The sequence below is a fragment of the Salvelinus fontinalis genome, chromosome 6 (genome assembly GCF_029448725.1).
Source record: "Salvelinus fontinalis isolate EN_2023a chromosome 6, ASM2944872v1, whole genome shotgun sequence".
NCBI lineage: Eukaryota > Metazoa > Chordata > Actinopteri > Salmoniformes > Salmonidae > Salvelinus > Salvelinus fontinalis.
The window spans coordinates 15,279,469-15,306,961 of NC_074670.1; the positions used below are offsets into that span (position 1 = coordinate 15,279,469).

Genomic DNA, 27,493 nt, shown 5'->3' on the forward strand with positions numbered 1-27,493 from the left:
TAATTCACGTTGCTCTCTGTAGTTATTCTAGTTGCTTTGGTGAGAGTTGTGATGGTCGAACAAAACATATGCTATACAATAAATATGTTATTAGACTGTCATCTGATGAAGTTGTTTCTTGGTTAGTGACTATTTATATCTTTATTTGGTCGAATTTGTGATAGCTACCTATGCAGTAAAAAAATGGTGGGAAAATAAAGTTGTGTCTTTTGCTATCGTGGTTAGCTAATAGAAATACATATTGTGTCTTCCCTGTAAAATATTTTAAAAATCAGAAATTATGGCTGGATTCACAAGATGTGTATCTTTCATCTGGTGTCTTGGACTTGTGATTTCATGATATTTAGATGCTAGTATTTACTTGTGGCGCTATGCTAGGCTATGCTAGTCAGCTTTTTTACTGATGAGGGTGCTCCCGGATCCGGGATTGGGACCAACTAGAAGTTATCTTGGCCAAGTCGCAGTTGTAAATGAGAACTTGTTCTCAACTGGTCTACCGGGTTAAATAAAAGTGAAATAAAAAAATAAAAAATACGTTTGTGGATTGGTGATTTACATTTGTGGATTGGTACTTATTTGTACAGATCATGATACTGTTAGGATTTATGTTTATGCACTATAGGCTGTTAGCATATTGGTTGAAGGTGAATGATGTTTTGTTGCACACACACACACAATACAGAGGGGGTGTAGGTGTGTTAAGGACTGACCACCACAGGCCATAAAAGCTGTGGACAGTTTGGAGAGGGGAGGGGTTCATCTCTCTAGACCAACCAGGAGTTTAGAATACTGGGCAATACCATATTAGGAACTGTTTCAGTGAATGGTCGAGGGGGACACCGGATGGAGCTGCTCTACCCAACAACCAGATGTGGAGAAGGAAAACGCCAAGGGGCTTGGACAAGTTTGGGGGCCCACAAAGGAGGAGCAAGAGTATTACCCATGCTAAACCTCTACTATGATAGGCCAAATGGACAAGTTTAGAATAAAATTGTCATAGTACAAAACTACTATTTTGAGTACATGCCACAGTTCTCTGATCTACCCTGCGTGGAGATCCAGTGAACCCGTATATACGAAAATTGCATTTACCATTTATCGTTTGAGTTTAATTAAAATACTTAACATATATTCGGTGACTATGAATCACATTTTGTCCTGATACCAGATTTGAACTGACGCAAATCTCTTTCAATACATACATACTAAATGCATGCTGTGAGTTCACAATACCTTTGGCATGATATTGATTCCATATACATCCTTCACATTTAGTGGTGCTATCACACTAGCCAGCTAATTCAACTATTTGGGTGATGAACGGGTGTACACCGCAATAGTGTTGCATATATAGAGTAATCTAGGGCTAGGGTTTCGATTATTTACGTTGGACATACTATGGTTACACATTTGGTTAACATATTACGGTTACCATTGTATAATTTCTGCAGCATTGAAAGACAGGCTTCAACATGACCGAATGAGAGGCTGCCAGCGATTTATAGAAATCGCTTATTATGGGTACAAACCTTTTTTCTACGACTACAAATCGCTTTCTACGCATGATAACTTTTTTCTACGCGAGAGATGTTTTTTCTACGACTACAAATCGCTTCTTGGCGGGAGAACTTTTAGTCTTTATCTCGGTCATTTTACGTAAGGCCCTTGGAAATTACCTGCATATCTGCAGGTATAAAAAAAAAATCTAATGCAATATATTGATTTAGAAATACAAATCAAAACGTGTTTGGTTGTGGATAGTGAATTGTATTTGTGGATAGCAATTTACATTTGTGGAAAGTGATTTACATTTGTGGAAAGTGATTTACATGTGTGGATTGATGATTTACAATTGTGGAAATGGATTTACATTTGTGGATTGGTACTTATTTGTACAGATCATGATACACGAATACAAAATACATGCTGTGAGTTCACAATACACTTGGCATGATATTAATCCCATAGTGACCATCGACTTGAGAAAATGTATCCACTCAAACGCGCCCAGTATCTTGATGATGCGGTTGCGCAGTAGAGACCCACTCTAACCAGACGAGGGGTGGGTTCCAGGGAGGGCAGTCTCTCGAGTCAAATCGGTTTTCGTTGACTTGGTCGCTCCTCCTCACTCCATCGCTTCTAGCAAGCTAGCTAGATAACTAGGAGAGCTACCTTGAAGTGTGGGAGACTCAACGTGGATAAGGGGAGAAACAGGCTGACGGGAAATGGCAGACGTCGAGGGAGAGGGAATTAATTCTTTGGCACCTCCGTTAGTTCAGCCATCCTCTCGTAACGGCTCCGGTGTCAGCCCAACGCAGGGCACCGGCAGTTGCCAAACGGTGACTACCGTTACTTCAGGCCCGCGACTGGTGCGGATAGTCAAGTCTGACTCGGGATATGGCTTCAATGTCCGGGGACAGGTTAGCGAAGGAGGACAACTCCGGAGCATCAACGGGGAATTGTATGCCCCGCTACAGCATGTCAGTGCTGTTTTACCGGGAGGTGCAGCGGACAGAGCCGGTATCTCGAAAGGGGACCGGATTCTGGAAGTGTAAGTACAAGTTAGCTTGCTATCTGGTAGCTGATAACTACATGCGTAAGCTAGCTCAATATTTGGTCAAGGCAGGGCAAAACAAACAGACCACAGCAAAGCTAAAAAGGACGGTAATTGTCATGTCAGCTCCTGTGCACTGCAGTTGGCTCGTGAAACAAGCGTGTTCTGCTGCCCGTGTTCTGCTAACTCCATAATTCACAAGCTGTTGTCCTCAGCTCAGTGCAACGCCATAAACTATCATAGCTAGCAACGTTAAATTATATGTTTCGCTTGACCTGAAGACTAGGCTAACAAAGCCTTGCTAACTCATGCATCAGTCTGTGCTTGTACCAGTCTTATCGGGAGTGTACAGGGCAGAAGAGCCGGTTCATCCCAATGAAAAGACGGTCTGTGTGAGAGCATGTGATCATTACGAATTCCAGTCACACTGACTCTCTGAACTTGGATACAAGCTAACTATATTAACACCAGCACACACACAGGTTCCTTCCTTCCCTACACATCACGTTACCAGAAAAACAGCATCTGTCATTCTTATTAACAACTGAACCAGATGATAGAAAAATGGCCATTCAATGCGTGCACATTCATAGTCAGCCAATATTTTACCTACTTGCCTTGATGATGATGATAATAAGTATTTTAATAGTGTGCCCAAATTATTTATATCTAGTCTCAATTAAATTGGGACTTTAACATTTCCTAATTGTAATAGATCAACAATAGCCATAGTATGCCATCTCTGTCTGGATGCGGATGCTGTAATGTATAGAGAGTGCAGTGTGTCTGTCTGGTCTTTGCGACAGGTTTAGTATGCACAGGGGTAGCTAGCTTGGTGATGTTAGGTTCTGTTGCCATGGCAAGGAGCAGGCAGCATACAGCTCAGCATCAGTGTGTGTGTGTGTGTGTGTGTGTGAGGGGAAGAAAAGGTGAGTGGGGGGGGGTTGCTGGATACAGGATACATAGGGCTCATCTGATTGGATGTGCTCTCAGTAATTTTCTGTTTTGATTTGTTGGCTCACCATTTGCTGCTTTATGATTGGGTGCCGTGCAGTAGCCTGGCAGTTTGTTGACTCCAATATTGGTGTGCGTGCACGGGTGGTTGCACGCCCATTGTGTGTGTGTTTTGTGTGTGTGTCTTGAGCAACACAATTATCTATGCCAGGGAGAGACACCTGCCCATGTGCTCCATATGCTCACACACAGCAGTCCCTCAGTGTTAGCTGCAGTGCTTGTGGAGCATCTCCACTGCTCTCCAAAATCCACACTCCTCAGCAACACAGTCCCAGAGAACACACACACACACAGTCCCAGAGAGAACACACACACAGTCCCAGAGAGAACACACACACAGTCCCAGAGAGAACACACACACAGTCCCAGAGAGAACACACACACAGTCCCAGAGAGAACACACACACACACACACACACACACACACACACACACACACACGAACACACACACAAACAGTCCCAGAGAACACACACACAGTCACAGAGAACTTCTGCCTCTCAGCCCCCTACCCATGCCTTTATGACAGCCTCCAGTCCAGTCCAAACATTCATGGCTATATGACCCACAGTTGTTCCTGAATTCTAACCAGACTAGACTGGAGAAAGACTTGGAAGTGTTTTTGTCTGTCTTTCTCTGTGTGTGTGTTTGTGTGTGGTATGACTACCTCAGCAGCTTTCAGTTAAACATTAGCCAGCCTAGAGAGTAGTGATTTAAGGAAATGAGTCTGTGTTTTTTAACACCTGTAAGGGATACATGCAGTGATCAACATGTCTGGACGCATAAGGCTACAGATTACAGAATAGACCTACTGTGTTCTCTACCCACACACACCGATTAGGAGTTGTGCCGGCTGTGCGCACACTGTCCGTTTCCTTGGTGAAACATTGGAGTGTGTGTATCTCTGTCATTGTCTGTTATCAGTCTGAGCTGTTTGTTTTATGTCACCAGTGTCTTCCTCAGTGTTAGCTGCAGTGCTTGTGGAGCATCTCCACTTCAGGTGGTCTGTCTGGCAGTGTTGTGTGTTGATGCTGTAACCTTTGGCCTGCTTTCTGTTCCTCTCAGTCACTGATGTAACATGATAGATAGCCTGGGTTTATTAGGCAAAGGGCTACTTTGTCATATATTTTCCTGTGAACTTATACAGAAATATCACATTGACATCATGTGTATCCTCAAGGTAGGATTGGGTTCTTCTGTATCAATAGTTTCTACTGTGTGAACTGTGAGCCTAACTACAGTTGGTAACTGTAATATTTACTATAGGCTGCTGCAGTGCAGACGTCAGCACTCCTGCTGCTTACACACACACACACACACACACACACACACACACACACACACACACACACACACACACACACACACAGTCTCATGCCCTGACACGCTGCCATCTGAGTGACCCAGTCTCTCTCTCTCACACACACACACACACACACACACACACACACATAGAGTCCCTGCAGAGGTCAAAAGTCCAGCTTACTAGCTCATGCTCTGACGCACAGTCATCTGAGTGACGCGAACCCACTGTGACCCCGTTGCCATGGGAGACGTCAGAGTTCCGGCTGAGGTGAACATTAGACCTGATGACAGCCTTATCATGACTCTACTGACTGACCCTTAATATATGATGATCACTGTTATAGAAGAGGGCTCATCCATTCACTCCCAGACACACTCAGACTGGCACTTAATATAGGATGATCACTGTTATACAAGAGGGCTCGTCCATTCACTTAATATAGGATGATCACTGTTATACAAGAGGGCTCGTCCATTCACTTAATATAGGATGATCACTGTTATACAAGAGGGCTCGTCCATTCACTTAATATAGGATGATCACTGTTATACAAGAGGGCTCGTCCATTCACTTAATATAGGATGATCACTGTTATACAAGAGGGCTCGTCCATTCACTCCCAGACACACTCAGACTGGCACTTAATATAGGATGATCACTGTTATACAAGAGGGTTTGTCCACTCACACCAAGACACACACTGACTAGGCAGCAAGAAACGTCAACACAATTCATTTTAGGCAGAAAGAACCAATGCTAGTTTCTAATTATGTATGAGTGCTGCTGCTCATTTGCAATGATGACTCAGTATACCCGAGCCCAATAATGAATGAATATTCAATCTCTACCTCCCTGTATCTGCCTATCTCTCTCTCTCCCTCTCTCCTCAGTAATAGTGTGAACGTAGAGGGGGCGACCCATAAGCAGGTGGTGGATCTGATCCGTGCGGGGGAGATGGAGCTGATGCTGGCCGTGCTGTCTGTACCTCCCCAGGAGGCTGACTGTCTGGACCCTGGAGACGACGGCTCAGCCCAGTCCTGCTACGACTACAGCGACAAACAGGCCGTCCCTATCTCCGTCCCCACATACAAACACGCTGAACTCAACCAGGAGAGGTTTGTGGTGAGTAGATGGACGGAAGGAGAAAGAAAGGAAGGGGGGGGGGGGAGTGGTGCGAACAACCTGTCCTCATCTGTCCCAACATGCAAATACACTGAACTCAACCAGGGGAGAGAGGGAGGGAGAGATAAAATGACTGAGGAAAGATTTACATAACATGTAGGTATTGCCGCAGGTAGCCTAGTGGTTAGAGCGTTGGGCCAGTAACCAAAAGGTTGCTAGATCGAATCCCCGAGCTGACAAGGTAAACAAATGTCGTTCTGCCCCTGAACAAGTCAGTTAATCCACTGTTCCTAGGCCGTCATTGTAAATAAGAATTTGTTCTTAACTGACTTGCCTGGTTAAATAAAATAAAAATGCCTAAAGTATATTTCAACTGTGTGTCTCTGTTTGCAGGTGTACAATGTGTACATGGCAGGCAGACAGCTGTGCTCTAAGAGGTACAGGGAGTTTGCTATCCTCAACCAGAACCTGAAGAGAGAGTTTGCCAACTACGCCTTCCCCAAAATACCTGGCAAATGGCCCTTCTCCCTGTCTGAACAACAACTAGACGCTAGACGCAGGGGACTGGAGGAATACCTGGAGAAAGGTGAGAGGGGGGAGAAAGATTAGGCCAGAGAAATATGGAGTAAAAACCCTTTGGAAAGGTGATAGAAAGGGTGGAATGAGAGATGGAGGAGGGATAACTAGAAGAAGGTGGAAGTTGATGCAATACATGAATGGAGGAGGAGGAAGAAGAAGAAATGTGAAAAGGAAAGGATTGGAGATGGTCAGGATAACAGGCTACTCATAGAGGCTCATGGGAGTGTCTTAGAGAGGAGGTAGAGATGGTCAGGATAACAGGCTACTCATAGAGGCTCATGGGAGTGTCTTAGAGAGGAGGTAGAGATGGTCAGGATAACAGGCTACTCATAGAGGCTCATGGGAGTGTCTTAGAGAGGAGGTAGAGATGGTCAGGATAACAGGCTACTCATAGAGGCTCATGGGAGTGTCTTAGAGAGGAGGTAGAGATGGTCAGGATAACAGGCTACTCATAGAGGCTCATGGGAGTGTCTTAGAGAGGAGGTAGAGATGGTCAGGATAACAGGCTACTCATAGAGGCTCATGGGAGTGTCTTAGATAGGAGGTAGAGATGGTCAGGATAACAGGCTACTCATAGAGGCTCATGGGAGTGTCTTAGAGAGGAGGTAGAGATGGTCAGGATAACAGGCTACTCATAGAGGCTCATGGGAGTGTCTACAATGGATCTGCCTTTCTCAGTGTTTCTACCTTCTCTCTCCCCTCCTTTCCACCATCCTGCTGCCCATTCTTCCTTCTCTCTTCACAGTGTGTTCAGTGAGGGTGATTGGGGAGAGTGATGTCATGCAGGAGTTTCTGTCTGAGTCTGATGAGGTAAGCGTCTCATTCTGAGTGTGTTTTCTTATTCCTCTCTCTAAGATGTATTCTTGTTTTAGACTCTTTCTCTCTTGTTCTCTCTCCTCTCATCCTATCCTTTGGGATGTGTGGTGTGTGAGATGGGGCTGGCATCTGTCCTTTATTCTTCTTTTTGGTTTCCTCTCCTGCTTTTCCATCTCTGTCTACACTGTGTGTGTCTGTGCATGTCTGGCTTATGAGTGGTCCTGTAACCGCCTTCTCACCCGCCTGGCCGTAAGTCATCTCTTGCCATCCCCCATTCTCCGTAGAACTATAACGGTGTATCAGATGTGGAGTTGAGGATAGCCATGCCTGATAAAACCACCGTCACAGTCCGAGTCCGCAAGAACTGTACTACTGACCAGGTCTACCAGGTAATACACCCCTAACCTCTAGTTACACATACAGCCCTCACATATACACCGTCACACCTAGTCCCCAGGACCATCAGGCCACACCCTCACACCTAGTCCCCAGGACCATCAGGCCACACCCTCACACCTAGTCCCCAGGACCATCAGGCCACACCCTCACACCTAGTCCCCAGGACCATCAGGCCACACCCTCACACCTAGTCCCAAAGACCATCAGGCCACACCCTCACACCTAGTCCCAAGGACCATCAGGCCACACCCTCACACCTAGTCCCCTGGACCATCAGGCCACACCCTCACACCTAGTCCCCAGGACCATCAGGCCACACCCTCACACCTAGTCCCCAGGACCATCAGGCCACACCCTCACACCTAGTCCCCAGGACCATCAGGCCACACCCTCACACCTAGTCCCCAGGACCATCAGGCCACACCCTCACACCTTGGTTACCACTTGGACCCATATTAAACAATTCTAGGCTGGACCATAAATGTACACAGCACTCCTTGTTAATGCACAGCACTCCTTGTTAATGCACAGGCCTCCTTGTTAATGCACAGGCCTCCTTGTTAATGCACAGGCCTCCTTGTTAATGCACAGGCCTCCTTGTTAATGCACAGGCCTCCTTGTTAATGCACAGGCCTCCTTGTTAATGCACAGGCCTTTCCCACTCTCCCACAGGCTGTGGTCATGAAAGTAGAAATGGACAGCATAACGGCCAGCTACTTTGCTCTGTTTGAGGTCATCAACCACTCCTTTGGTAAGTGTCAGGGTGAGATCTTTTATTTCATAGAACTAGTCTTTTTCCATGTGCTAACTAGCATTAACCTTAATCACCTGAGACTGTGGTCCTCTTACTACATTCAGATTGAGAGTGGACCTGAGAGCACTGTAAAAAGCTCTATGACGCTTCAATGGCCTTAATGAATGATTGATAGCTAATGTTGGATTATTATAACTGATATGGTCAGAATCTTCCCCCCTAAAGCACATTTTACTCACACACAGAGTCGTTAAAGGGACAGTTCACTCAAGTCTTACCTCAACAGTCAAGCTAAATGTGTATGTTGTCGGTATATCCTGCTACAATGGGTAGCATTGCTCATCTTTCCCATTAATTTGGCAAGAAACCCGCACATTTCTCCCATGAATGTACAAACATGTATAGACCAGGATCTCTGGTGCCAGTCTCTCATTCATTTAATGAAGTCTGTCTCCACTCTGTAGGATCTGTTGAGTCAGCCCTGTCCCTCTTCCATCAAAGACAGGCTGACGCCCAGTCCTGTGTGTCTGTGTGTGTCTCTGTCTTTAATCATAGAGGCTAACATTCCTACCCAGGAGCTTTGTTGATAGAATCACTTCTTCATGATGTTGCTGTTGAGGGAGTTGTGGTGTCTGGTTGGTTGGGATATGAGCAAAGCATTTCTATTTGTAGCAAAACACAGTTTTGATTAGATGGTATACAGCTACGAATTGGCTTTTCATAGCCGGGTTAGAACTTACGCAGCAGGTTAGGATAATTAACGTAGTGGGTTAGGAAAAGGGTTAGGGTTAGGTAAAATGCTAATTTTTTCCTTGACGCAACTTAAACATGGAACTTTCCTACCGTAGCTGTATACCATCTAGCCACAACCGGAAAACACCCACCAACCTAACCCTGTCTCTCTGTCTCTCTCCCACCGACCTAACCCTGTTTCTCTGTCTCTCTCTCCCACCAACCTAACCCTGTCTCTCTGTCTCTCTCTCCCACCAACCTAACCCTGTCTCTCTGTCTCTCTCTCCCACCAACCTAACCCTGTCTCTCTGTCTCTCTCCCACCGACCTAACCCTGTCTCTCTGTCTCTCTCCCACCGACCTAACCCTGTCTCTCTGTCTCTCTCCCACCGACCTAACCCTGTCTCTCTGTCTCACCAACCTAACCCTGTCTCTCTGTCTCTCTCTCCCACCGACCTAACCCTGTCTCTCTGTCTCTCTCTCCCACCGACCTAACCCTGTCTCTCTGTCTCTCTCCCACCGACCTAACCCTGTCGCTCTCTGTCTCTCTCCCACCGACCTAACCCTGTCTCTCTGTCTCTCTCTCCCACCGACCTAACCCTGTCTCTCTGTCTCTCTCTCCCACCGACCTAACCCTGTCTCTCTGTCTCTCTCTCCCACCGACCTAACCCTGTCTCTCTGTCTCTCTCTCCCACCGACCTAACCCTGTCTCTCTGTCTCTCTCCCACCGACCTAACCCTGTCTCTCTCTCTCCCACCGACCTAACCCTGTCGCTCTGTCTCTCTCTCCCACCGACCTAACCCTGTCGCTCTGTCTCTCTCTCCCACCGACCTAACCCTGTCTCTCTGTCTCTCTCTCCCACCGACCTAACCCTGTCGCTCTGTCTCTCTCTCCCACCGACCTAACCCTGTCGCTCTGTCTCTCTCTCCCACCGACCTAACCCTGTCGCTCTGTCTCTCTCTCCCACCGACCTAACCCTGTCTCTCTCTGTCTCTCTCTCCCACCGACCTAACCCTGTCTCTCTCCCACCGACCTAACCCTGTCGCTCTGTCTCTCTCTCCCACCGACCTAACCCTGTCGCTCTGTCTCTCTCTCCCACCGACCTAACCCTGTCGCTCTGTCTCTCTCTCCCACCGACCTAACCCTGTCGCTCTGTCTCTCTCTCCCACCGACCTAACCCTGTCGCTCTGTCTCTCTCTCCCACCGACCTAACCCTGTCTCTCTGTCTCTCTCCCACCGACCTAACCCTGTCGCTCTGTCTCTCTCCCACCGACCTAACCCTGTCGCTCTCTGTCTCTCTCTCCCACCGACCTAACCCTGTCTCTCTCTGTCTCTCTCTCCCACCGACCTAACCCTGTCGCTCTCTGTCTCTCTCTCCCACCGACCTAACCCTGTCTCTCTCTGTCTCTCTCTCCCACCGACCTAACCCTGTCTCTCTCTGTCTCTCTCTCCCACCGACCTAACCCTGTCGCTCTCTGTCTCTCTCTCCCACCGACCTAACCCTGTCGCTCTCTGTCTCTCTCTCCCACCGACCTAACCCTGTCGCTCTCTGTCTCTCTCTCCCACCGACCTAACCCTGTCGCTCTCTGTCTCTCTCTCCCACGATCTAACCCTGTCGCTCTCTGTCTCTCTCTCCCACCGACCTAACCCTGTCGCTCTCTGTCTCTCTCTCCCACCGACCTAACCCTGTCGCTCTGTCTCTGTCTCTCTCTCTCTCCATCAGTGCGTAAACTGGCTCCTAATGAGTTCCCCCACAAGCTGTATGTTCAGAACTACACGTCTGCTGTCCCTGGGACCTGCCTCACCCTGCGCAAGTGGCTCTTCACCACCGAGGAGGAGATCCTGCTCAATGACAACAAACTGGCCGTCAGCTACTGCTTCTACCAGGTGTGTATGTGTCTGGGGAGTGTGCATTGTGTGTGTGTCTGGGGAGTGTGCATTGTGTGTGTGTGTGTGTGTGTGTGTGTGTGTGTGTGTGTGTGTGTGTGTCAGGGGAGTATGCATTGTGTGGGTATAAGGGAGAGCAGTTGGTTTGTCCATTATAACTCTGTCTCTCTCCCCCACCTCTCTCAGGCGGTGGATGATGTGAAAATGGGATTTATCAAGGCGGAGGAGAAGTCCTACCACCTACATAAATTAGCAGAACAGAAGAAAATGGCCATGGTTAGTGTCTCTCTCTCTCTCTGCTAGTCACTAGATGGCCATGGTTAGTGTCTCTCTCCTCTGCTAGTCACTAGATGGCCATGGTTGTGTCTCGCTCTCTCTCTGCTAGTCACTAGATGGCCATGGTTAGTGTCTCTCTCTCTCTCTCTCTCTGCTAGTCACTAGATGGCCATGGTTAGTGTCTCTCTCCCTCTCTTCTAGTCACTAGATGGCCATGGTTAGTGTCTCTCTCCCTCTCTGCTAGTCACTAGATGGCCATGGTTAGTGTCTCTCTCTCCCTCTCTGCTAGTCACTAGATGGCCATGGTTAGTGTCTCTCTCCCTCTCTGCTAGTCACTAGATGGCCATGATTTGTGTCTCTCTCCCTCTCTGCTAGTCACTAGATGGCCATGATTTGTGTCTCTCTCTCTCTCTGCTAGTCACTAGATGGCCATGATTTGTGTCTCTCTCCCTCTCTGCTAGTCACTAGATGGCCATGATTTGTGTCTCTCTCTCTCTCTGCTAGTCACTAGATGGCCATGGTTAGTGTCTCTCTCCCTCTCTGCTAGTCACTAGACGGCTATGGTTAGTGTCTCTCTCCCTCTCTGCTAGTCACTAGATGGCCATGGTTAGTGTCTCTCTCCCTCTCTGCTAGTCACTAGATGGCCATGGTTAGTGTCTCTCTCCCTCTCTGCTAGTCACTAGATGGCCATGGTTAGTGTCTCTCTCCCTCTCTGCTAGTCACTAGATGGCCATGGTTAGTGTCTCTCTCCCTCTCTGCTAGTCACTAGATGGCCATGATTTGTGTCTCTCTCCCTCTCTGCTAGTCACTAGATGGCCATGATTTGTGTCTCTCTCTCTCTCTGCTAGTCACTAGATGGCCATGATTTGTGTCTCTCTCCCTCTCTGCTAGTCACTAGATGGCCATGATTTGTGTCTCTCTCTCTCTCTGCTAGTCACTAGATGGCCATGGTTAGTGTCTCTCTCCCTCTCTGCTAGTCACTAGACGGCTATGGTTAGTGTCTCTCTCCCTCTCTGCTAGTCACTAGATGGCCATGGTTAGTGTCTCTCTCCCTCTCTGCTAGTCACTAGATGGCCATGGTTAGTGTCTCTCTCCCTCTCTGCTAGTCACTAGATGGCCATGGTTAGTGTCTCTCTCCCTCTCTGCTAGTCACTAGATGGCCATGGTTAGTGTCTCTCTCCCTCTCTGCTAGTCACTAGATGGCCATGGTTAGTGTCTCTCTCCCTCTCTGCTAGTCACTAGATGGCCATGGTTAGTGTCTCTCTCCCTCTCTGCTAGTCACTAGATGGCCATGGTTAGTGTCTCTCTCTCTCTCTGCTAGTCACTAGATGGCCATGGTTAGTGTCTCTCTCTCTCTCTTCTAGTCACTAGATGGCCATGGTTAGTGTGTCTCTCCCTTTCTTCTAGTCACTAGATGGCCATGGTTAGTGTCTCTCTCCCTCTCTGCTAGTCACTAGATGGCCATGCTACAACAGTTGTTACTGTCACAACTACAAGTACAGTACATGACTGTCAAAAAGAAAGGAGGACCAAGGTCCTCTTCAGATAATGAATTAAAATGCCCTTTGAAAGGCATGTTCAATGGAAATAAAGTTGAAAGACTCTGGCGCGTTTCGACTGCATGGCCTTCGTCAGGGAGTACATGACTGGTCTTCCATTCTGGTTACGGGTAAGGTTGTAATAGATGGGAATAAACTAGTACATGTAGAGTAAGACTTGGTATATACATGGCATATATGACCAAATAGACATGGAACATGGGATGGTTTCTAGAAGCAGTTGTCTGACCCCCTAAATGTTCTCTTTCCCCAGTATCTCAGTATGTTACGGGGCTGTGAAGGCTACAATGTGATCATCTTCCCACACTGCTCCTGTGACTCCCGACGCAAAGGCCACGTCGTCACAGCCATCAGCATACACCACTTTAAACTGCACGCCTGCACAGAGGAGGGAACGCTAGAGGTACGGAGAACTGGTGTGTGTGTGTGTGTGTGTGTGTGTGTGTGTGTGTGTTGACCCTGTCTCTCTCTATAACAGAACCAGGTGATCGTGTTTGAGTGGGTGGAGATGCAGCGATGGGACACTGATGAGGAGGGCATGGCCTTCTGCTTCGAGTACGCCAGGGGAGAGAAGAAACCTCGCTGGGTCAAGATCTTCACTCCCTACGTGAGTCTCACACACACTCGCAGTACACACACCCTTTGAGAGTCCCAACGAATGTCTGAACATGATGTATCAATGTGCAGAGAGTTAACCCTTTGTTGTGCTGTGTCCTGTGCCCAGTTCAACTACCTGCATGAGTGCGTTGAGAGAGTCTTCTGTGAACTCAAGTGGAGGAAAGAGGTGAGAACAGGGTTGTGTACTGTCTAACCCTAACCAGCAGTCTTATGCTGCCATGTAGTGTCTACTGGCTAACCAGCAGTCTTATGCTGCCATGTAGTGTCTACTGGCTAACCAGCAGTCTTATGGTGCCATGTACTGTCTACTGGCTAACCAGCAGTCTTATGCTGCCATGTAGTGTCTACTGGCTAACCAGCAGTCTTATGCTGCCATGTAGTGTCTACTGGCTAACCAGCAGTCTTATGCTGCCATGTAGTGTCTACTGGCTAACCAGCAGTCTTATGCTGCCATGTAGTGTCTACTGGCTAACCAGCAGTCTTATGCTGCCATGTAGTGTCTACTGGCTAACCAGCAGTCTTATGCTGCCATGTAGTGTCTACTGGCTAACCAGCAGTCTTATGCTGCCATGTAGTGTCTACTGGCTAACCAGCAGTCTTATGCTGCCATGTAGTGTCTACTGGCTAACCAGCAGTCTTATGCTGCCATGTAGTGTCTACTGGCTAACCAGCAGTCTTATGCTGCCATGTAGTGTCTACTGGCTAACCAGCAGTCTTATGCTGCCATGTAGTGTCTACTGGCTAACCAGCAGTCTTATGCTGCCATGTAGTGTCTACTGGCTAACCAGCAGTCTTATGCTGCCATGTAGTGTCTACTGGCTAACCAGCAGTCTTATGCTGCCATGTAGTGTCTACTGGCTAACCAGCAGTCTTATGCTGCCATGTAGTGTCTACTGGCTAACCAGCAGTCTTATGCTGCCATGTAGTGTCTACTGGCTAACCAGCAGTCTTATGCTGCCATGTAGTGTCTACTGGCTAACCAGCAGTCTTATGCTGCCATGTAGTGTCTACTGGCTAACCAGCAGTCTTATGCTGCCATGTAGTGTCTACTGGCTAACCAGCAGTCTTATGCTGCCATGTAGTGTCTACTGGCTAACCAGCAGTCTTATGCTGCCATGTAGTGTCTACTGGCTAACCAGCAGTCTTATGCTGCCATGTAGTGTCTACTGGCTAACCAGCAGTCTTATGCTGCCATGTAGTGTCTACTGGCTAACCAGCAGTCTTATGCTGCCATGTAGTGTCTACTGGCTAACCAGCAGTCTTATGCTGCCATGTAGTGTCTACTGGCTAACCAGCAGTCTTATGCTGCCATGTAGTGTCTACTGGCTAACCAGCAGTCTTATGCTGCCATGTAGTGTCTACTGGCTAACCAGCAGTCTTATGCTGCCATGTAGTGTCTACTGGCTAACCAGCAGTCTTATGCTGCCATGTAGTGTCTACTGGCTAACCAGCAGTCTTATGCTGCCATGTAGTGTCTACTGGCTAACCAGCAGTCTTATGCTGCCATGTAGTGTCTACTGGCTAACCAGCAGTCTTATGCTGCCATGTAGTGTCTACTGGCTAACCAGCAGTCTTATGCTGCCATGTAGTGTCTACTGGCTAACCAGCAGTCTTATGCTGCCATGTAGTGTCTACTGGCTAACCAGCAGTCTTATGCTGCCATGTAGTGTCTACTGGCTAACCAGCAGTCTTATGCTGCCATGTAGTGTCTACTGGCTAACCAGCAGTCTTATGCTGCCATGTAGTGTCTACTGGCTAACCAGCAGTCTTATGCTGCCATGTAGTGTCTACTGGCTAACCAGCAGTCTTATGCTGCCATGTAGTGTCTACTGGCTAACCAGCAGTCTTATGCTGCCATGTAGTGTCTACTGGCTAACCAGCAGTCTTATGCTGCCATGTAGTGTCTACTGGCTAACCAGCAGTCTTATGCTGCCATGTAGTGTCTACTGGCTAACCAGCAGTCTTATGCTGCCATGTAGTGTCTACTGGCTAACCAGCAGTCTTATGCTGCCATGTAGTGTCTACTGGCTAACCAGCAGTCTTATGCTGCCATGTAGTGTCTACTGGCTAACCAGCAGTCTTATGCTGCCATGTAGTGTCTACTGGCTAACCAGCAGTCTTATGCTGCCATGTAGTGTCTACTGGCTAACCAGCAGTCTTATGCTGCCATGTAGTGTCTACTGGCTAACCAGCAGTCTTATGCTGCCATGTAGTGTCTACTGGCTAACCAGCAGTCTTATGCTGCCATGTAGTGTCTACTGGCTAACCAGCAGTCTTATGCTGCCATGTAGTGTCTACTGGCTAACCAGCAGTCTTATGCTGCCATGTAGTGTCTACTGGCTAACCAGCAGTCTTATGCTGCCATGTAGTGTCTACTGGCTAACCAGCAGTCTTATGCTGCCATGTAGTGTCTACTGGCTAACCAGCAGTCTTATGCTGCCATGTAGTGTCTACTGGCTAACCAGCAGTCTTATGCTGCCATGTAGTGTCTACTGGCTAACCAGCAGTCTTATGGTGCACATTTCACTGGCTAATATTCTGGGAATGTTGTCCAATGGTATTGTTTGATGAGAATGTTGTGGAATATTGTGTGTCTCCAGGTGGAAGAGGAGGCTGTGGATAAGGACAATAAGAACTGCAGTAAAGATGGTATGTGTAGCAAGGTAAGGCTTTGCCTGCCTCTGTCACTGGTACAGCAGCAGCAGCCTGGGTGTGTGTGTGTGTGTATATATGCGAGTGTCCATGTGTGTGTGCATTTTTGCCAGCCTGCGCATGTTGTGGTTTCCTGAGCCGTGTTTCTGTTTCAGAATATCTTCCAGCTGTTGAGACACAGAAGGGATGGAGGCACGTAGGAGGAGAGATCATCACCTCCTAAACATGCTCTCCTCCATCCATCCCTCTGGCTCGGCCCGGAACTGCCACCACTACCTGTCCTCACACAAACACTACTACACCAACTACAAACCAACAAACTACAACTTCTACATACCAATAACAGCAACTACAGATCAACAACCACTACACACCATCAAACTACAAATGAACAACTTCTGGACTGACTGAAGGAGAAACAACGACACACACTACAACTGAAGCTGTTATTCACCAGGAACCCTTGAATACAACCCAACCACACGATATAAACACACTCGACAAGCCAACAGGAAGCTACAGTAGAAACATATAGCAGGTTTGGACAGGTGAATAAGTAACTCTAAAGACTTAGATACATGCCTTCATACATCGCACCACCTCTTTGGTCAAAACTCCATGGAGACCTGTGACTATTGGCTAAGGAGGCTGACGTCTTGTGGTGGGATTGGATGAAGGAGATGGTTCTCTGGGACGATATTGGACAAGGGATTTGACACATGCAAGGCCATTGGGTGTTTTGTGGCCACTTTGGAATGCTCTGGACTGGAACAGAGTGCAGTGGAAGAAGAGAACAAAAGAGGGATACAGATGCTGGAACAGAACCTGTTCTAAAAGAGGAAACGGCTGGTGGTGATGGAACAGAACCTGTTCTAAAAGAGGAAACGGCTGGTGGTGATGGAACAGAACCTGTTCTAAAAGAGGAAACGACTGGTGGTGATGGAACAGAACCTGTTCTAAAAGAGGAAACGGCTGGTGGTGATGGAACAGAACCTGTTCTAAAAGAGGAAACGACTGGTGGTGATGGAACAGAACCTGTTCTAAAAGAGGAAACGACTGGTGGTGATGGAACAGAACCTGTTCAAATAGAGGAAACGGCTGGTGGTGATGGAACAGAACCTGTTCTAAAAGAGGAAACGACTGGTGGTGATGGAACAGAACCTGTTCTAAAAGAGGAAACGGCTGGTGGTGATGGAACAGAACCTGTTCTAAAAGAGGAAACGGCTGGTGGTGATGGAACAGAACCTGTTCTAAAAGAGGAAATGGCTGGTGGGGATGGAACAGAACCTGTTCTAAAAGAGGAAACGGCTGGTGGGGATGGAACAGAACCTGTTCTAAAAGAGGAAACGGCTGGTGGTGATGGAACAGAACCTGTTCTAAAAGAGGAAACGGCTGGTGGTGATGGAACAGAACCTGTTCTAAAAGAGGAAACGGCTGGTGGTGATGGAACAGAACCTGTTCTAAAAGAGGAAACGGCTGGTGGTGATGGAACAGAACCTGTTCTAAAAGAGGAAACGGCTGGTGGTGATGGAACAGAACCTGTTCTAAAAGAGGAAACGGCTGGTGGTGATGGACTGAGGAGACGCATCTGAAAAGTTCAAAAACAGGAACTGTGTGTGTTGACTGATTATGGACTGAGCTGTGAGAGTCTAGGTTGGAACCCTGGAGGTAGAAACACAACCCTTCTCTCTGAACTGAACTCCCAGAATCAGTCTAGACAGACGAAGGGAAACGGCCCCATGATATAAGAGACTGGAATCATATGAACCACACAGACAGATTAACATAGATATTATCTCCTGTTTGTAGCTACTATCTCCATTTCAAAGAGATCTACTGAAGAGACTATTACAGAGAGAGAGAGAGACACCATACATTTCCTTTATTTGTGACTATTGGGCCGAGCAGAACCAAGGGTAGCATGTGTGTTTCAGCTGCTGGTTCTGTTTTGGTTTACAGATGCTGAAATTGCCCTGAAGCCATTTTTGAATACACAAACCTTCTCATAAAAAAACACACACACACAGAATGCTCATCATGTAGGAATTGGATCCCAGGAAAGTATTCTGCCATCTTGACACATACCTGAACAATGAACATGTTTACTTCACCTGTGTGTTTTGTGTACTTCCTAAAGAGAGAGAGAGATATATATATATATATATATATATATATATATATATATATATATATATATATAATTTCAGACATTGGACAGAATAGCACAAAAAGAACCACGTTGACCACGTTAAGCTCAATATGTATTCATTCTATGCTAGCCTAAGCTTTCTGTTCTGCTGATGTCTAACCGTGGGTTGTCATGAAGACGCTATTTATGCTGGGTTGTAAATAACACTGAACTCAGAAGTGCATCTCGTTTTACATGTTTTGTGTCTTTCTGTTCTTGGTGTGATGCTTGAGAAAACACACCGGGATTGTCGGTCTGTAGGATATGTCTATGGTGTTGGTTTAGGTGAGTCTTTGGTTCAATTGATATATTGGTCCTTGTGTATCTGAAGAAGCTGCAGTGCTTAGAACGACCTGCAGGGGTCTCCCTCCACCTGAGAACCACTAGATCAGTTCCTATAGAACAGGGCTGGCCAGTATTCTAACAGAAGGCCGGTGTGGGTGCAGGCTTTTGCTCCAGCCAAGCAGTAACACACCTGATTCAATATCCTCTGGTGGATGTTTTCATTGGATGTTGATGCAACACCACACACATCTTTAAATGCAGTGTTAACCTACAGAGGTTTCCCAGTGGTGTAGTAGGAGCTACACATCCTTAACCCCACAGAGGTTTAAACAGTGGTGTAGTAAGAGCTACACATCCTAAACCCCACAGAGGTTTAAACAGTGGTGTAGTAGGAGCTACACATCCTTAACCCCACAGAGGTTTAAACAGTGGTGTAGTAGGAGCTACACATCCTTAACCCCACAGAGGTTTAAACAGTGGTGTAGTAGGAGCTACACATCCTTAACCCCACAGAGGTTTAAACAGTGGTGTAGTAGGAGCTACACATCCTTAACCCCACAGAGGTTTAAACAGTGGTGTAGTAGGAGCTACACATCCTAAACCCCACAGAGGTTTAAACAGTGGTGTAGTAGGAGCTACACATCCTTAACCCCACAAAGGTTTAAACAGTGGTGTAGTAGGAGCTACACATCCTTAACCCACAGAGGTTTAAACAGTGGTGTAGTAAGAGCTACACATCCTAAACCCCACAGAGGTTTAAACAGTGGTGTAGTAGGAGCTACACATCCTAAACCCCACAGAGGTTTAAACAGTGGTGTAGTAGGAGCTACACATCCTAAACCCCACAGGGGTTTAAACAGTGGTGTAGTAGGAGCTACACATCCTGAACCCCACAGAGGTTTAAACAGTGGTGTAGTAGGAGCTACACATCCTTAACCCCACAGAGGTTTAAACAGTGGTGCAGTAGGAGCTACACGGAGGTATACATCCTGAACCCCACAGAGGTTTAAACAGTGGTGTAGTAGGAGCTACACATCCTTAACCCCACAGAGGTTTAAACAGTGGTGTAGTAGGAGCTACACATCCTTAACCCCACAGAGGTTTAAACAGTGGTGTAGTAGGAGCTACACATCCTAAACCCCACAGAGGTTTAAACAGTGGTGTAGTAGGAGCTACACATCCTTAACCCCACAGAGGTTTAAACAGTGGTGCAGTAGGAGCTACACGGAGGTATACATCCTGAACCCCACAGAGGTTTAAACAGTGGTGTAGTAGGAGCTACACATCCTTAACCCCACAGAGGTTTAAACAGTGGTGTAGTAGGAGCTACACATCCTAAACCCCACAGAGGTTTAAACAGTGGTGTAGTAGGAGCTACACATCCTTAACCCCACAGAGGTTTAAACAGTGGTGTAGTAGGAGCTACACATCCTTAACCCCACAGAGGTTTAAACAGTGGTGTAGTAGGAGCTACACGGAGGTATACATCCTAAACCCCCCTACTTGACACCAGTCTGTGATTGTGTTTGTCCATCGATTATTTCATTGATAAACACCCTGGTAGATATCGGGTGATGGAGAGATAATAATGTATTGTTCCACTGAAGCCAAATGCTGTCTAAGAGAAGTAGGTTTTCTGCTGCACCCAGAATGGACCATTTACACTATTACACCATTTTCTACGCATCTTAAATCAGAATGGACATATTACCACCCCCAGCTGCGCTCTTTCTCTCGCTCTCTCTCTCTCGCTCTCTTCCTCTGCTCTTCCTCTTCTCTGTCCTTCCTCTGCCTTTTCTCTTCCTCTGCCTTTCTTCTTCCTCTGCCTTTCTTCTTCCTCTGCCTTTCTTCTTCCTCTGCCTTTCTTCTTCCTCTGCCTTTCTTCTTCCTCTGCCTTTCTTCTTCCTCTGCCTTTCTTCTTCCTCTGCCTTTCTTCTTCCTCTGCCTTTCTTCTTCCTCTGCCTTTCTTCTTCCTCTGCCTTTCTTCTTCCTCTGCCTTTTCTCTTCCTCTGCCTTTTCTCTTCCTCTGCCTTTTCTCTTCCTCTGCCTTTTCTCTTCCTCTGCCTTTCTTCTTCCTCTGCCTTTCTTCTTCCTCTGCCTTTCTTCTTCCTCTGCCTTTTCTCTTCCTCTGCCTTTCTTCTTCCTCTGCCTTTCTTCTTCCTCTGCCTTTCTTCTTCCTCTGCCTTTTCTCTTCCTCTGCCTTTTCTCTTCCTCTGCCTTTTCTCTTCCTCTGCCTTTTCTCTTCCTCTGCCTTTTCTCTTCCTCTGCCTTTCCTCTGCCTTTCTTCTTCCTCTGCCTTTCTTCTTCCTCTGCCTTTCCTCTGCCTTTCCTCTTCCTCTGCCTTCTTCTTCTGCCTTTCCTCTTCCTCTTCTCTGTCCTTCCTCTGCCTTTCCTCTTCCTCTGCCTTTCTTCTTCCTTTCTTCTTCCTCTGCCTTCTTCTTCTGCCTTTCCTCTTCCTCTTCTCTGCCTTTCCTCTTCTCTGCCTTTCCTCTTCCTCTTCTCTGCCTTTCCTCTTCTCTGCCTTTCCTCTTCCTCTTCTCTGCCTTTCCTCTTCCTCTTCTCTGCCTTTCATTTTTCTCTTCTCTGCCTTTCCTCCCCCACTTTCTCTTTTCCTCTAATGAGAGTGGTAAGACAATTATCCGCTGGACAGAAAGTGTCTCCTTATCGACCCACAGAGAGCCATCTACAACCACTAATCAAGCAGTATTGATTAGAGGGGGTGTTATCACATACCACTATCTGACTGATACAGAGAGACACTAAATATACACTCTGTTTTGAAACAGAGACTTGAAAAGTTGTCTCTCAACTCTAAACAGAAAAAATTCAGTTGATATGTCTTTGGGTCCTTTAGCCCAGGAGAAATCCAACCTGAACGTCCCTATAACATGGCTAGAACATATTTTCAATGCGACTATAAATCATAATTATTTATCTTCATACTTTTCCCTCTTTTTCTCATTTTCCAACTGAGCAGACACACAATCTGACAGCCTTGCACAAAGAGGTGTGTGTGTTGATGCATCCCTGTGCAAATGTGTGAACTGCGACAGGACAGAGGACTTGCTGCAGTCACATCCTGGCACTGTTACTAGTGCTCCTGTGTGCATGTTCACATTTAAGAGCACATCTGCATGTACAGTGCCTTCAGAAAGTTTTCACATTCCTTGACTTTTTCCACATTTTGTTACATTACAGCCTTATTCTAAAATGTATTAAATAGAGATTGTTTTGTGACTGGCCTACACATAATGCCAAAGAGGCCTATTAATATCAACGAGGAATTATGTTTTTCCAAATTTTTCCTAATTACTTAAAAATGAAAAGCTAAAATGTCTACAGTCAATAAGTATCAACCCCCTTTGTTATGACAAGCCTAAATAAGTTCAGAAGTAAACATATTCTTAACAATTCACATAAGTTGCGTGGACTCACTCTGTGTCGGATAATAGTGTTTTAACACGGTTTTTGAATAACTACCTCATCTCTGTACCCCACATATACAATTATATTTAAGGTCCTTCGTTCGACCAATGAATTTCAAACACACATTCAATCACAAAGACCAAAGAGGTTTTCCAATGCCTCATAGAGCAGGGCACCTATTGGCAGATAGGTAAAAAAAATAAAAATGTAGACATTTGTATTTATTAATCCCCATTAGCTGCCAAAGCAGCAGCTTCTCTTCCTGCGTTCCAGAACATTAAGGTAGTTGTATACAATAAAGAATATGACCTTAAATGACATATTTCATTACACTGTTCACAACATATTAAAACCTCTTTGGGCTCAAGGGGCAGTATTGAGTAGCCAGATAAAAGGTGCCCATTTCAAAAAGGCCTCGTACTCAATTCTTGCTCGTACAATATGCATATTATTATTACTATTGGATAGAAAACACTCTAGTTTCTAAAACCGTTTGAATTATATCTGTGGGTGAAACAGAACTGGACTTAGAGCAATTTTCCTATGTGTATGTCAGAATGCAGAATTTTGCTGGCTGTTCTGAGACCTGTGTATTAATTTGCCTGTCCTCTATTGGTTGAGATGCACTGCATACGCCTTCCACTGGGTGTCAGCGAATAGGGAGAGTTGAAATGGAGTTTCTACGTAGGTCCCAAAGGTTATAAATTTCTTGGAACCGAAGTGTCCCATCTTTTCACTCTGACGCGGGAAGGGTCTTGGCATGTCATTTTAGAAGCTCCCGTATTAGCTCCTAGATATATCCGGCTCTGTTTTTATTCGATATAGGTGTTGAAGACATCGTAATGTTGTTATTTTAAACCGAATTATATCAGTTTATGTCAGTATATTGCGATTTTCGGGTATTTATTTTCGTGACGTTGTAGGAAGTTGGGTATCTCTGGCCCACATGGCTATTGTTTACTGCTAATTGCAACGTTGAAGACGACGTTCTTCAACCTAGCAACGATTCTTTTGGACAAAGGACACATTTCCCAAGATTCTGATGGGAGTTCATCGAAAAGTAAGAACTATTTATGCTGATAATTCAGTGTTCTGTTGAAAAATGTCAAATGCATAAGACGCAATTTCCTGCAGTGTAGCCTTGCGTTATCGCAGCCTGTATTGCGCAGTAAGGTTAATTTTAAAAATGTAATTCAGCGATTGCATTAAGAACTAATTTGTCTTTCAATTGCTGTCCAACCTGTATTTTTTTAGTCAAGTTTATGAATAGTTTTCGATAAGAAAAGGTGCCTTTACAAGATGGCGCCGGACAGATTGCTTGACGTTATGGACACTATTCTCATTATCTAAGCATGATTTGTGCCGCTAAATATGCACATTTTCGAACAAACTCTATATGCATTGTGTAATATGATGTTACAGGACTGTCATCTGAAGAATTCTGAGAAGGTTAGTGAAACAATTAATATATTTTGGTGGTTTATACGTTATAGCTATTTTTGCCTTGAATCAATGCTGTTGTTATGTTTGCTATTGTGCTAAGCTAATATAACGCTATATTGTGTTTTCGCTGTAAAACACTTGATAAATCGGAAATATTGTCTGGAATCACAAGATGCCTGTCTTTCAATTGCTGTACACTATGTATTTTTCAGAAATGTTTTATGATGAGTATTTATTTATTTGGCGTTGGTGTCTGTAATTTTTCTGTCTGCTTTCGGTGCAATTTCTGACTGTAGCTGCAATGTAAACTATGATTTATACCTGAAATATGCACATTTTTCTAACAAAACATATGCTATACAACAAATATGTTATCAGACTGTCATCTGATGAAGTTGTTTCTTGGTTAGTGGCTATTTATATCTTTATTTGGTCGAATTTGTGATAGCTACTGATGTAGTAAAAAACTGATGGAGTAAAAATAGTGGTGTCTTTTGCTAACGTGGTTAGCTAATAGATTTACATATTGTGTCTTCCCTGTAAAACATTTTAAAAATCGGACATGTTGGCTTGATTCACAAGATGTGTACCTTTCATCTGGTGTCTTGGACTTGTTAATGTGTGAAAGTTAAATATTTAAAAAAATATATATTTTGAATTTCGCGCCCTGCACTTTGAGCTGGCTGTTGTCATAAGTGTACCGACGTCGGGCTTGCACGCCAAACAGGTTAAGTGTGTTCCCTCAGGCCACTACTCTACTATCACATATCTACAATACAAAATCCATGTGTAGAGTGTGTGTGCTTTCATGTGTCTGTGCCTGTGTGTGTATCTTCACAGCCCCCGCTGTTCCATTAGGTGTAATTTTATCTGTTTTTTAAATCTAATCCTACTGCTTGCATCAGTTACCTGATGTGGAATAGAGTTGTAGCCATGGCTCCATGTACTGTAGTACTGTGTGCCTCCCATTGTCTGTTCTGGACTTTGAATATCCCTTTGAGCGGGGTGAAGTTATTAATGACACTTTGGATGGTGTATCAATACACCCAGTCACTACAAAGATACAGGCGTCCTTCATAACTCAGTTGGTGGAGAGGAAGGAAACCATTCAGGGATTTCACCATGAGGCCAATGGTGAGTTTAAAACAGTTACAGAGTTTAATGGCTGTGATAGGAAAAAACTGAGGATGGATCAACAACATTGTAGTTACTCCACAATACTTATCTAATTGACAGAGGGACAAGAAGGAAGCCTGTACAGAATAACATTTTCCAAAACAAGCATCCTGTTTGCAACAAGCTGCTAAAGTAATACTGCAAAAATGTATTGTGGCAAAACAATACATTTTTTGTCCTGAATGTTTGGGGCAAATCCAATACAACACATTACTGGGGGCGGGTGGTTCAGGAGAAAAACAGAAATGGAATGGAGCACAGAAAATCCTAGAGGAAAACCTGGTTCAGTCTGCTTTCCACCAGACACAGAGATGAATTCACCTTTCAGCAGGACAATAACCTAAAACATATGGCCAAATATGCACTGGAGTTGCTTACCAATAATACGTGAATGTTTCTGAGTAGCCGAGATACAGTTTTGATTTAAATCGACTTGAAAATCTATGGCAAGACCTCAAACTGGTTGTCTAGCATTGATCAACAACCAATTTGACAGAACTTGAAGACTTTGGAAAAGAAGAACCCAGTTGTGGAAAGCTCTTAGACTTACCCCGAGAGACTCCCAGCTGTAATCAAACATGTTTTCACTTTGTCATAATGTGTGTAGATGGGTGAGAAAATATATGTACAATTCAGGCTGTAACACAACAGTGTGGAAGTCGTCAAGGTGTTTGAACACTTTCTGAAGGCTCTGTGTTTAACCTGTTGTTCTCTGTCCACTCAATAAGCCCTGTCTCGCTCATAACGCTACATTGAAGCTGTTTAGTACTGCTGTCAGATATAGAATCACCCCCGCCCCCTCCTCCATTAACGACCAATCAGTTAAAACACTGTTTCTCTACCACTTGCGTTGTCAGCACTTTCCTCTACCCCCATTTCTCCCCTCTACATATCTCTCTCTCTGCATCTCTCTCTCGTCCTCTCCCTATCTCACAATGCATCACTCAATCTGTCTCTGCCTCTCTCTCTGTCTCTCTCTGCATCTCTCCCTCTCTGCATATCTCTCTCTCTGCATCTCTCTCGTCCTCTCCCTATCTCACAATGCATCACTCAATCTGTCTCTGCCTCTCTCTCTGTCTCTCTCTGCACCTCTCCCTCTCTGCATATCTCTCTCTCTGCATCTCTCTCGTCCTCTCCCTATCTCACAATGCATCACTCAATCTCAACAGCCTGACACGAACTACGCCAAATATTAACCTTTGACCCCTCTGCCTCTCTCTCTGTCTCTCTCCTTCTCTCTGCATCTCTCCCTCTCTGCATCTCTCCCTCTGCCTCTCTCTTTTTCTCTGTCTCTCTCTGTCTCTGCATCTCTCCCTTCCTCCACCTCTCCCTCTGCGTCACTGTTAACTACTCTTCGATCGGAGGGAGACCGTCCAGAAAAGACATAGAAAAGTGGAAAATAAGATCATTTATTTTGAGATGCAAAACTTAGACTGACACCTATTGTAGTTCCTCCAGACAGTCAACAACCAGTTATGTTTTCTTTATTAAAAGTATTATTAGAAAGTGACAGTGAGTGAGAGAGAGGGAACAGAGAAAGTTTCTCTTGCCAGAATCTGGTGCCAAAATGAACATTTTTTTGTGAATAATTCACGTCTGTGTGTACGTCTGTGTGTGGTTATTTTGGCTGCAGCAGTGCTGAGCTGAGGCCAGCCCAGTTTGAGCTCGGACCACTGTCCAATTCCCACCATCATATCACATTCATTAACACATGGCCAAAGGACAATAACATCATCATCAGTGAAGGATTGGACATAACTCCCTCCATTAGCCAAACTGGGCATGAAGACCCAGAAGACAGAAGAAATGAACAGTAAGCACTTTGAATTTGGGCAGGTCCCCCTCTCTCCTCTTCCCCCTCTCTCCTCTTCCCCCTCTCTCCTCTTCCCCCTCTCTCCTCTTCCCCCTCTCTCCTCTTCCCCCTCTCTCCTCTTCCCCCTCTCTCCTCTTCCCCCTCTCTCCTCTTCCCCCTCTCTCATCTTCCCCCTCTCTCCTCTCTCTCCTCTTCCTCCTCTCTCCTCTTCCTCCTCTCTCCTCTTCCCCCTCTCTCCTCTCTCCTCTTCCCCCTCTCTCCACTTCCCCCTCTCTCCTCTCTCCACTTCCCCTCTCTCCTCTCTCCTCTTCCCCCTCTCTCCTCTCTCCCCTCTCTCCTCTCTCCTCTCTCCCCTCTCTCCACTTCCCCCTCTCACCTCTTCCCCCTCCCTCCTCTCTCCTCTCCCCCTCTCTCCTCTTCCCCCTCTCTCCTCTTCCCCCTCCCTCCTCTCTCCCCTCTCTCCTCTTCCCCCTCTCTCCACTTCCCCCTCTCTCCACTTCCCCCTCTCTCCACTTCCCCCTCTCTCCACTTCCCCCTCTCTCCACTTCCCCCTCTCTCCATTTCCCCCTCTCTCCACTTCCCCCTCTCTCCACTTCCCCCTCTCTCCACTTCCCCCTCTCTCCTCTTCCTCCTCCCTCCTCTATCTCATCGCCCCTCTCTCCTCTTCCTCCTCACTCCTCTATCTCATCGCCCCTCTCTCCTCTTCCTCCTCTCTCCTCTCTCCCCTCTCTCCTCTCTCCCCTCTCTCCTCTTCCCCCTCTCTCCTCTTCCCCCTCTCTCCTCTTCCCCCTCTCTCCTCTTCACCCTCTCTCCTCTTCCCCCTCTCCCCTCTCTCCTCTTCCCCCTCTCTCCTCTCCCCCCTCTCTCCACTTCCCCCTCTCTCCTCTTCCCCCTC

The 27,493-nt window shown here is 46.2% G+C and overlaps 1 protein-coding gene across 2 annotated transcripts; it reads left to right on the forward strand.

The window, feature by feature from the left end:
* The first annotated feature begins 2,062 nt into the window (after positions 1-2,062).
* Positions 2,063-18,377, forward strand: LOC129857138 (sorting nexin-27-like). Of its 2 annotated transcripts, none has more exons than XM_055925090.1 (13): positions 2,063-2,551; positions 5,765-5,996; positions 6,390-6,582; positions 7,321-7,385; positions 7,676-7,780; positions 8,463-8,541; positions 10,999-11,162; positions 11,349-11,438; positions 13,251-13,400; positions 13,476-13,604; positions 13,722-13,781; positions 16,216-16,278; positions 16,423-18,377. In XM_055925090.1, the coding sequence occupies exons 1-13, from the start codon at positions 2,226-2,228 to the stop codon at positions 16,465-16,467; spliced, it is 1,701 nt and encodes a 566-aa protein (XP_055781065.1). In that variant the 5' UTR covers positions 2,063-2,225; the 3' UTR covers positions 16,468-18,377. The 2 variants fall into 2 exon arrangements, with proteins under 2 accessions (XP_055781065.1, XP_055781064.1); XM_055925089.1 differs by having other exon boundaries at positions 2,064-2,551; positions 16,216-16,264.
* The last annotated feature ends 9,116 nt before the right edge of the window (positions 18,378-27,493 follow it).

Bases quoted from the DNA above. Each gene is read 5' to 3' on its own strand.
- LOC129857138 (XM_055925089.1), top strand. From the start codon at position 2,226: ATGGCAGACGTCGAGGGAGAGGGAATTAATTCTTTGGCACCTCCGTTA. The intron at 13,401-13,475 runs GTACGGAGAACT...TCTCTATAACAG, and splicing joins CAGAGGAGGGAACGCTAGAG to AACCAGGTGATCGTGTTTGA. The intron at 16,265-16,422 runs GTATGTGTAGCA...TTTCTGTTTCAG, and splicing joins TAAGAACTGCAGTAAAGATG to AATATCTTCCAGCTGTTGAG.